Consider the following 11,378-nt stretch of genomic DNA (forward strand, 5'->3'; position numbering starts at 1 on the left):
AGCTGAACTGGAAAACAGATTGGATGTTTTGCAATTACTATTGCATATAAAGAAATCTAATATATATGTAATAGCTCTTCAAAGAAGAAGTTTGCTTGCTTACTAGGAAGAAAATAAATGATAAGGTGTAAATAGGATCAACAACTACTGACCACTACTGTTAGAATACCTTGCTTAATTCCAGAGCAGTTGCTTTTGCAAAGAGTTAAACTTGTTGAAATAAACAAATCTTTAAGGAGTTGCTGAGAGAACAATAACTGAGAATGTCATAGTGTGGATGTGCCAAGAACAGGAAAGAATGCATAAAAAATAAAATAAGAAATGCTCTACTGAAGGCATGTTATTTTATGCTATATTTGCCACATTTCCAATCCTTCACTTTAACCATCAGGTATCTGCAGATAATTTCTAGGCCTATACACATAACTGGTTGTATAATGAGGCAATCTTGGTATTGCAAGTTTATTTCTAGTGTACACAAACCACCTCTTTTGCATGCTAAGAACTGCTAGGAAGAGACAATGGGTCTTCCAATGGCCAGGGCCAGGTGGTTTAAGTTTCTGTCTTTAAGCTGTCCAAGAACTGTATCACAGCCAGTAGTCACAGATAGATTTAGGATAATGCAGTGACCAATGGCGAGGGCACATTGGCTCCAGGACTAACCCCTATTCAGTTTATCTTAGGGTATTATAAAAGTTTACCCCCATAAAGTAGCTAAAGAAACTATTGCACTGCGAGCAACGTGGTGCTGTGCAGCATAAGTTACAGAAGAACTACCCATGAAGCAGTACAGAGTGAAATCTGTGATGCTTCTAATAATCGAGCTGGCTTGGTTAAAGCTACCTGTGGCATCTCTGCAGTAGTCTGCAAACAGCCTATTGGAGAAGAAACAGAAGGCAGGGGGAAAAGACCACGAGGAAGGGATGGTCGGAAGTATGAATAAACCCACATAAATTTAAGTCTGCATTGAATGGCCAGGTGGTCATAGAGTAGTCTCGGATGCTTTCATCCTCAGCTCCAGACACAGCACTGCAGGAACTGCCCACTCTGCAGAAGTTTGTGTCAGTTCAATAATTTCACAGTGCCCGCAGCTTCAACAACACGGCCTACAGAATCAGATGTGAAAAGAAACATGTAAAGTCCCTGACCCCTGCCCAGTGATGACTAGGAACACAGTGACTCTTTCACACTCTGTGAATATCTGGATGTTCTAAAACAATCAGTGGAGGACACAATGACATTTCTTTCAGTGAATTGCAACCCTTGATGCTTCAGCATTTTGGGATGCTAACAATTTCTACTGCAAAATCATCTGATATCAGTTCCCTCAGTAGCTTTATCTTAATTTGGCATTTTATTACCTTTCTTTTTTATTTTTCTTTTAAATTTGTTAAGGAGCATGAATATGCAAGGGTGAGTTTGCTGGGTCCAATTTAAAGCAGAGCATCCTGTTTGAAGCAGTGGCTGAACTTTTACGGAAGGTAAACAAACCAAAGTTTTAAAAAATGTCCACGTGGCAGATCTGTGTCCTGGAATATGGCACTCTGTACATCCAGGGACATTCCTCGGGATTTATTTTGACCCTCAGTTTTCCTGTTGCCTCTGCAAAAGTAGCCAGGTAGTGGTTAAAGGCACTGAACACATCAGATGTGATTTGGTATAAAAAGAAAAGGAATAGAAGTGTGAATAAGGAAGAATGAATAGACTGCCCTTCTGTTTGTTTTACACAGTACCCCTTGATATTACAGAGCACTCACCTAAACGCAATTCATTGTGCTCTTCTTAAGGGAAGATTTTGTTTTGTCTTTGGGTGGCAGGTGAGCTTGGAAGATGTGTTGGGGTGAAAATTGTGATTTCTTCAGGGGATTTTCAGACAACAAAGAGATCAGTGTGAATAACAGTAGTAATTGACTCACTTCTGAGAAACAGTGTCTCAAATTGCTAAATCAACAAAAACATTTCCAATATATTTGTATCTGACCATTGCACTTCAGTCAGTGTGGAGCAGAGCTATTCTTTACTCACTCCAGAAATGCACCATTTGGATTCCCAAGGAATTGTATTCATCTTCATTTCCTGCTTCCTGGCATAAATTTATGGACTTTCAAGGTGGCAGGTACTACATCTCTTGTGGATTTTTTGTCAGAACAATGAAAAAGCCTTGCTCAGATGGTGCTAGTAAGTGCTCAGCTAATGGCATGGGCAGCTGAACAACAGTTAAATCCTCAGCATCAATCAAAACTCTCTTATCCTTCTGAAAACCTCAAGCTAGGAGAGACTGTTAAGCTAAACCCAAACTGACAACAGAACAAATCTGTGCCTAGTTAAAGATAGTATCACTGGCTTTATGCTACCTCCTCCATTATTAATAGGAAGAAACATTTGGGAACAAGATACACCACTGGCAGGAGGAATGTGTAGTGATTTCTTACTGTCTTCACCCATCCTTGGAGTAGAGAGGTAGGAAAGTTGTTAAGAATCTAATTCCTCTTTCATTTTTTATCTTGATGGAACAGAAATGCACCTGGCTGAGAATACCACATAAAATTTGCAATTATTAACTTGTCCACAGCACAGACAAATGTACAGCAACTTGCTTCCCAATATTTGCACCTGGAAACAAGACATAATGTTTCAGAAAGTGTACTGAACCTTGTAAAATCTTAACTACTATCACCTGGAAATGCTGCATTTCTGCCAAGTCAATTCAGGAAAGATGCATAATGTAATTTTAAATACATTGAAAGGAGTTTTGTAAGTAATTACAGTGCACTGCTAAAAAGAATAAAAGATCTGAAGTACAAAGCAATCTATTTTTCTGGATGAAAATTCAGGAATTTATTTGATTCCTAAAGCACATGGTAAGTTATCTCTCCAGTACAAGAAATATGAAAATGATCATAAAGAAAGGAACATTTCCTAGAGGAGAGTAACAATACCTTCTGAGAAAGATAGTCCATCAAAGCACCTCTACTGGAAATCTGACAGCTGTATCTCCCCTTTTCTTTGTGGAGACTACAGCTGTCCTACCACTATTATCAAAAGCCCAAAGGTAAAGTTTTTCCTTGTCCTATTTTCTTTCACAGTCAGAAAGGTTTGCTTTGCTGCAAGTAATGACAAAAAGTCAAACACTTAGAAACCACGTTCTTCCCAGACCCCTGGGTATGCACAGATGGCAACGTAAATAGTCTTATTAGTTAAAATTAGGAGGAACTGAGCAGCTTGGAGCTGTCTGTTAGAAGAGTTATTAAAAATAATGTCTAAAGTGATTTTTGAGGAGGAGATAAATGTCTCTACCAGCTGCAGAAATACAAAGAGGAGGGAAATTTGAAATCCTCACCCTTCACACACAATTTCTACAACTCCTGATCGGTATGAATGAGATGACATTGACAGATAGCGAGACAGATACTGTTTTCACAGGTGGGGAAGTGAAACTTTGAGTAATGGCTGCTATTGCAACATTAGTATTAAAAGATGGAGTGCAGAGAAAAACTGAATTCAAACAGAGAGAGGAAGTTTTTTTTTGTAAAAGAAAGCAAGAGAGTAAAACCAATGAAAGGCTGAAGGAGAAAGACCAAAGACAGGTAGAAAACCAGCATGTTAGGGAGAGGTCTTAAAGTTCAGAGGAGTACAACTGGTGTTCAAGGCTCTGCATCTCGTCACTTAATGACTGTTATCTCTGTATTTTTATGTCAGCAGAGAATCTGATCTCAGTTTCTCACCCCTAAACTTCTCCTCTCTTTCCTCACCTGTCCACAGCTATCGCTGTCATGGAGTAGATGCTGGCGAAAACAGCTGTGATCGGGAAGAAGTTGTGGAAGCGGCAATAAGCCTCTCCAAAGTACCATTCACTGTGCAGCGCGTAGATGAAGTTGATGAGGGTATTGAAAGCGGCCATGGAGGCATCAGAGAAGGCCAGGTTCACCAGGAAGTAATTGGTCACTGTCCTCATGCGCTTGTGAGCCAGGATAATCCAGATGACGACAAGATTGCCAAAAACGGCCACTGCCACCACACCACCATAAGCCAGAGACCAGAGGGCAATGCGCCAAGTGGGTTGCACAAACTGATTGGAGAAGTTGGATGCTGAGGATGCTACAGGGGGAGAAGCATTTCCAGCTGCCATTCCTAGCATCTGTCCCCAGGGATCGCCTCCTGCAGCGAGGCTTACATTCCACCTGCTGCTCCCGCTCATGTTCCAGTTGTCTGTGAGGACAGAAGTCATCTTGGATATTCCTCTCCTCTCTTCCAGGAATGATGTGCCACTCCCACCCCCCTCTCTCAGTCCTCCAAAATCCCCACCAAAAGAGAAGAGGAAAGAAAGAAAACAGGAAGAAAGGCAGCACAGCAGGTACTGGGAAGGAGAGATCTGTCAGGGAAACCTTTGGCAACGCTGTTCGAACTGTTAGAAATGCTGTACCAGCTGAAGCAGGAGATCTACCTCTGGGTAGAACAGCATCCCATTCCCCCTCTGTACGGCAGCCTCTTGATTTTAGTTGTGCTGAAGGAGAAGGGAACTGGGAGCCAAGGCACATTTTATAGGCTTGTGAATTCCTGGCGTCATGAAGGGCTGGTAAGATAACACCTCTTTCTCTCTGTTCTCCCTCCTCCCCTTTTATTTCATTCATTGCTAGCAGCAGGCACTTTCAGGAGCTGTGGAGAGTGCCAGAGGGAAAATGAATTTTCGCCTCGTTTTTGTTGAGAGATTTGTTTTATATTGCCTTTATTTAAGTTTCATCATTGTGCTTCTTTTTTAAATAGTCTTTTTGTCCTGTCTTTGCAGAGTTAATTAGCTGCCTTACTTGAACATCCCATGCCTGAGACTGCTTTCTACTAAAGCTATTTCTAGACGAATTTATAAATTTATTCCAGATGAATTCAGTTCTGCCTTTTCACTGCAATCTTTTCATTTAGTACATGCTTTCCTTTTAACCGTCTGTTACCTACAGATTTGGAATACTGACCTCCTTCAGATAAAGAAAGATATTCTGCTGTTCCCTAATTTTACTTTTCGATCTGTAATATGCAATTGACATCAGGAAATATATATAACATTAAAATGTGGCTATCTTTTCCTTACAGCACTAACTTTGGTGCCTCTGAAGCCATTTGCATGTTCGGCAGACACTGATTTTTGTTGAAACACTAAACACAGATGTCCTGAAACAGAAGGGGTTTGTTTTCTTTGTATATCTGGAAAAAATATATAATTTTTAGTTCTCTTTACTTACTTGAATTTATTCCATACTTAGTACTATTATTATTTTGAAAAAAACATATTTTATATGCAGTGATTTCTGTACTGGTAGAAAAGGGTAAATGAGAAAATGTAATACCTGATATTTTCACATACAAGAAATCGGTTTTCTTGTTGATATGTTAACAACTGCTGGCATTGCAGATGCAGGCTTTGTGCAAGGGTTGATTGCAAGGGACTTCACCCGGCAAATCTTTGTTATTCAATAGTCTGCAGTCTTTAGGGAGGAAATGTATTTTGGTGCTGATCTGCTCCATGTTTCAACAATTTAGAGCTACTACTTGTCATCAGTAGAGATGTCAACAGTGTCACGGCAGTAGGAGCAATTCAATACCCCTATCAGCAATGACACTATTTACATTTGTTTTAACAAAAGCTTCATAAAAATAAATCACATATGCCTGTATATCATTCCTCCCTCATGTATTTACCCAGTGGAAGTAGTGTCTGCACTTTGTCAGGTCTTTACTGCAGTTTTAATTTGAATAACTGCAATTGTGGCCATTTCTATATGCTTCTCAGACCTTACCGGCTGACACGATTCCAAGCAGCAGTACACTCCAGGCTTAGAAGCTCTGCTGAAAACAACCCTTTGCTACAGCATGCCTAGAACCTACCTATATATTTCAGGTCCTCTTCACAAGAAAACCACTGGAGTTAATCCCACAGTTCCATTTTGAGTCCCACGGTTTCCATCCGCATGTCTTTCATCCTCTTCCTGGAGGTGAGTCTGAAGAAGGGAATAGTACTTCACATGCTGTTTCCTCAACAGGCTTTGTGTTGTGTTTTTCTGAAGAGATTCCATAGTAAGAAGCCCTGACTCAGCAGAGACTGCAGTAGCACTAAGTGGGTTGGGCCACTCTTTAAGTTCACTTAAACTACAAAGAACTGTAGGACATATTTCTCTGTCTTTTGGGCATTTATAGAGGACACTTTGGGAAGCTAGTGAAGAATAAGCAGCTGAGTAATTCAGGTGCCTTCTTCTGGTAAAATCAGTGAGGTGCTGGCCTGGTAGCTAGCGATTCTTGTTGCACCATATAGTCCAAAATAGGCCAGTGGGATAGACAGAATCACATTCTGGTCTTGTGCAAATTCTGTCTCAGTGGTGAACTCTCCTAAAAAATATGCAATATGCAGTAGTTCTGCATCAATGCTGTAAACTAGGGGATATATTTTGACTTTGAGAGCAGGACTCTAATCTTTTGTTCCTCTTTTCTCACAGGAATGAAGCTTGTTCTAGCCCTTTGTCTTGGAAAATTGCTTGCAATTGCAGAGTGTTCTGGAGAGACGTTCCCATATGTATTTCCCTAATATTCTACAGTGCCCCCAAGGCAAATTGTCCTTCTCAATACATTGCTAGTCACAGTGTGAGAAGTCAGTGCAAGTCAAGACTTCATTTTGCAGACAAAGCTATTAGTAAATTGAATCCTTGAGATCTACTTTAAACAAAAAACCACAACAACCAGGAAGCTTTTTGTATTCTGTGTTTGTGAAATGTCAGTCAGATCACCAAGACTCTATGTGAACAAAAGCATCATCTTTAAAGTGTGGAAATGAAAGTATCATTGATTCCTGTCTTCCTCTTCAGGGGTACCCTGAGGAAACACTCCACTCCTGTAGGCAACTTTTTGTATACTGTTCTCCTCCCCATCCTCTCTCCTCCATGCATGAGAAGAGAAACTGGGGGGGTACCACTGGTGTAGTTTCATAATAGGCACCCTAGAATTATCGTTAATCACTTGCTCAGTAAACTGGAAGTTGTATTGCAGCAACTGTCCAAATTTGGCAGAAGTGCTTGAATATATGGAGCTGGCTTGTTTTGAAAAAATGAACACTGAACAGCACAAGACAAATGCTGAGCAACAGAATGAGCTTCCCATGGGAAACATTTATGATTCCTTTTGGAGATGACTGTAAAAAATTGCTAGAATATATGCCTCTGTGCTCTAGCTTTTGTTCTTATTGAAACCTTAGAGGAGCAGTCTGGTACAACCAACTGGAGCAAACCCAGTCCTCCTACATCCAAAAGACCACAGCAAAGAAATAGGTTGACCTGCCCTCTATCATCTGTCGTGCTAGCATTTTATTCAGCTAATTAAGGAAAGAGGTTAGGTGGCCAGTAATTGGCTTTTGCCTGGAAAGGAAATTTACTTGGACAGTGAAGTCAACTGTGCTTCCCCAACAAAATTTGTGTTGATTATACCATGTATTGATTGAAGTTTCATCATCTGAAGTTCATCAGCATCCAGTTTCTCAATTAAGTTCCACAGCAGCTTTGGAGAAAACTTCTGTATTAATAACTTCTGTGTAGCAAAACCTGCTTGACTGTAGTGAAAATTATGCAAGGGAGCAGTAAAAAGGACAAAGATCTGCCTTTTTTTTTTCAGTCTCTTGTAGAAAAACAAGGTTGTTGTAGAGCAAAACCATTCTTGTTTTTTTCTTCTAAAACTGTTAGAAAATTTCTTATGTTGTATTTTGTCCATTCTGGCTTATGCATATTCACAGTGGTAATGTTTCATTTCACTCTAGGTAAGATTGTATTCAATTTCAGAGTGACTGCTTTCTGGTCATCTGTTATTTGCTGTTCTCTTTTGTCTTTCCACTGTCTTGCTTGTACAGTCAGCTGTGGTTAAACTTGTGGCTATTAGGAGTTCCCCATTCCTGGCTTTGCAGAAATACTTAGAAATATGAAAGAAATATCCAAAGCATGATCAGGAAAGTAGCTACGGTTATCTGTAGTTCTTCCTTTGTGTTATACAGCTCGAAGCTTTTTTCGCAGTTCCAGCAAAGACTTTCCTTTGAGCCCAGAGTAAAAGATAAGATTTTGACTACAAGATAGACATAGCGGTTAGTTTATTGTTTGCTATTTATCTGACTACGATTTAATCTTCTACAGGTCTTCTGGTGTACTTGAAGTTTTCACCCAAAGTCACTCTTTGACTGCATTCAGCTGTGCACTATGAGAAAAAGAGCCAGAGGATATCAGCAGTAGTGAACAAGTAGGGTAGTGTAGCAAAATAGCAGCCTGTAGAGCATTTCCATTTGGCATAAATCCTAACTGAATTGTTGTTAATTACACCAGTTCTGTTTCACAAGACCTGTCCTCTGTTGTTTCTTTCTTTTGTATATAGCACTGAGGGCACTGCTAAGTTTCCTTTTGTTTTTGGATTTGCTTCCTTGATTGGCTGTAGCCTAATGACCTCATTCACTGCCCCCTTCCTCCAGCCCTGAGCTGGAAGAAATGAACCTTCAGCAGCAGCTTTGGCAGTCCACATTTTTTTTTTTTCAGCTTTAATATCTCCTATATATGAGTCTTGCCAAACTTTAGATTTAAGGAGAATTTTGGCAATTTAAGGGCGCTCAATATTGTCTTCTTTATTGTGGCTGCCTGTTAGCATTGTGCTGCTGTCATGACAATGTCAACCAACCTGGGTTTTGAATAGTTTGCTTTTATTTGTGTACCTTAAAACACAGCTGGAAAACTCAATCCAAACTTGGCTTCTGATTAGTTTTTATGAATGCAAAAGTATTCTTCCTGGCACCGACTGAAAACTACACAGTAGGATGTCAGACAACTTCACAAACCTGTGAGTAAGGATGATGCAGGAAAGGGGTAGGTCAAAACTAGAAGTGTTCTTCATGGCTCTTCATCATAGCTAGAGTGGGCCAGAAAGGTAGGGACTGTCAGAACCAATGAATTCATTAGAGACAAGTTTTCTTCTGGAGTATGATGTAGAGGTACAACTTCACTGAAATGACTTTTAGAATAAGGCAAGTATAGGAATATGTTATGGGAAATTAGCTAACATTAAATAGAAATGAAGACTATTCTGAATTATAGATCATATTCTCAAATTATTTCATTTTAGAAAGCTTTTCTTCTTCAATGGTTCTACAGCCGTTGAGAGTCTGACCTTCTGGTCCTCCTGAAGGGCTGAATACACATGTTTTCCATTGTCACTGCCATAGCTTATCCCTCTGTTTTTTAGTGGCTGCACACAGGACACGACAGAAGGGTTGAACAGTCGGTACAGTGAGGTGTCTGTGTCAAAATGCAATTTGCAGGGCACAGTTCTGTGAAAAAAAATTCTTATTCATTTGCTTTCCTGGGCAGCTACGGCTTTTTGAGGGAAAACGTTCTGCAAAGTGAGATACTAGCAATTTTTTTGAAAAAATTAAGTGGATTGTTTCAAGTGGTTCTTCAACTTGACAGCAATATATCTGGAGAGGAGGGAAAGGCAGAGTGGAACGGGACGTGATATAATAAAAATTTTCTTAGGCTGTTGTGGTTAGTCTTCTTCCTGCTGTTGTTCTTTTCCTTTCTGCATTCTTTGTTACAGTCCCCGGCACAAATTAGTGTGAAATCGTCACTGAATTAAAATGTGTTTCTTCTAACCTCTGTGTATTCTTTATTTTTTTCCAGTGCAAGATAAATTTTTTGCAAATATAATTCCAGACACCTCTGCCTTTTCATCTTTCTGCAGCTGCTCAAGTGCCTGCCTAATATCATAGGTGAGATGAACCAGCAACTTCTATATGTGTGTGTATTTGTACATTTCCCCATATTCCTCTTTTCTTTTAAATTGCTTTAGTATTTTTTTTAAGTTACATTTAACAGTAGAATTATAAGGCCACACATCAGAGATTAAAAGAATGCATTTTATTTGATCTTGCAGGTTTTGAACCTACAGTCTTGAAACAAATGGTCGGCTGCTGTTGCCAGCGGAAATTCCTACTAGCCTGTTTGTAAGCCACCAAAGTCAATAGAAAAGACACCTACTGGCAACACAATTTCCTCTGTCTCCTACAGGGTTCTTTCCAGTGATTTGTTTCCTTCTAAACATCCAAATTAAAGAGGATTTTATTGTTGACTTTTCTGCCTCCTGGAGTTACTGAATATATGTTATATACAATAAAATGTGCAGCCATATTAATACATAATAAAATGCATATTTTAAGGTCTTGAGCAAGATGAGGAGGTGTGAACAGAATCATAGTAACTCAGTGCTAAGTGAAATCAGGAAATAAGATTTATTTATTTATCCATGTTATTCATAGAGTATTGGTGACTCATCTGTGTTTCGCTCTTAATTAAAAAGTAAAACAAGGAGGCTTCTTGACTTTGCTTTATAAAACAGGAGATGCTTCTGAGCTGTTATTATAAGGTCCATAGAGGTATTCACACCAAGAGGAGAAAAAATCTAGAAATTCACTATGACATCAGAAAGGATAAGGATCATTTCTATATGTAAACCATGAAATCACATCAAACTGCTGCGTCATAGAATATTTGACATCAAGTGTTATTTTAATTTCATTTATCAGGAGCACACTTGTAACAGGGATGTATGTATATAGAGGTCTCTAAAGTTGCCTTTTCATTCTTAAATTTTGGTAAACCATAAATCAATTACAACATAAAACAATATTTTGGAAAAAAACCCCTAAGAGATAAATAGAAATTTCATAAGACTTAGATACAGCTACTTAGTTATATAATGCCAATGTCAGAAAGTCCTCTGACTGAATCAGATTGCCTTTAACAGCTATTACTGGTGTTCATTTTAAAGAATGACTGAAAATTTGAGACTTGATCTGACTAGCAGTTTCCTAATCTTGCTATCACTTTTGTAGAATATTCAATGTTACTTGCTTCCTTTATTAAAACAGAGTGTTTATGGATTGCTCTTCATAAAGCATTGCAGGCAATTTACATGTTTAGAATACAATTACAGACTATTTCTCAAAAAAGCCCAGTATAACCTTATAGACTTTAGAAGACTTTGTAATTTAAATGCTTATATGAGACAATATTCTGGCAGCATAAAAATAGAAGGTAGAAAGCTATAAATTTAGACATGATATTACTACATCCCTATGATTTTTGCTCCCAAAATAGTTTAAATTCTGAGTGCCAGAGCAGGATTGTAGTCAAGTGAGTTTTGTAATGGGTTGTGTGATAAGCATATAATAGCTTGGTACAAAAGCTGTGCCTGAAAATTGTTTAGCAAATATAGGAGGGAGCCTTTTGGCAACATAGGAAATTTTGTGTATTGGAATACATCTTTTTGCCTTGGAAGTAAACGGTGAAAAGAAACATCCTCTGCTGCTCTCTCAA

The 11,378-nt window shown here is 38.9% G+C and overlaps 1 protein-coding gene across 2 annotated transcripts in view; it reads right to left on the reverse strand.

Moving 5' to 3' along the window:
• Window positions 1–4,552, reverse strand: part of TACR3 (tachykinin receptor 3) — a 39,789-nt gene extending 35,237 nt beyond the window's left edge. Inside the window, exons 1-2 of one of the 2 annotated variants that reach the window (XM_054065414.1) lie at window positions 4,445–4,538; window positions 3,753–4,209 (exon numbers count right to left, since the gene is read on the reverse strand). In XM_054065414.1, coding sequence (XP_053921389.1) covers window positions 3,753–4,209; window positions 4,445–4,538 — 551 coding nt within the window. Of the gene's footprint in view, window positions 1–3,752 lie in introns of both variants that reach the window. The other variant, XM_009571651.2, reaches the window with a different exon arrangement.
• Between the last annotated feature and the right edge of the window lie 6,826 nt (window positions 4,553–11,378).

The sequence above is a fragment of the Cuculus canorus genome, chromosome 4, assembly GCF_017976375.1.
Source record: "Cuculus canorus isolate bCucCan1 chromosome 4, bCucCan1.pri, whole genome shotgun sequence".
Classification (NCBI taxonomy): domain Eukaryota; kingdom Metazoa; phylum Chordata; class Aves; order Cuculiformes; family Cuculidae; genus Cuculus; species Cuculus canorus.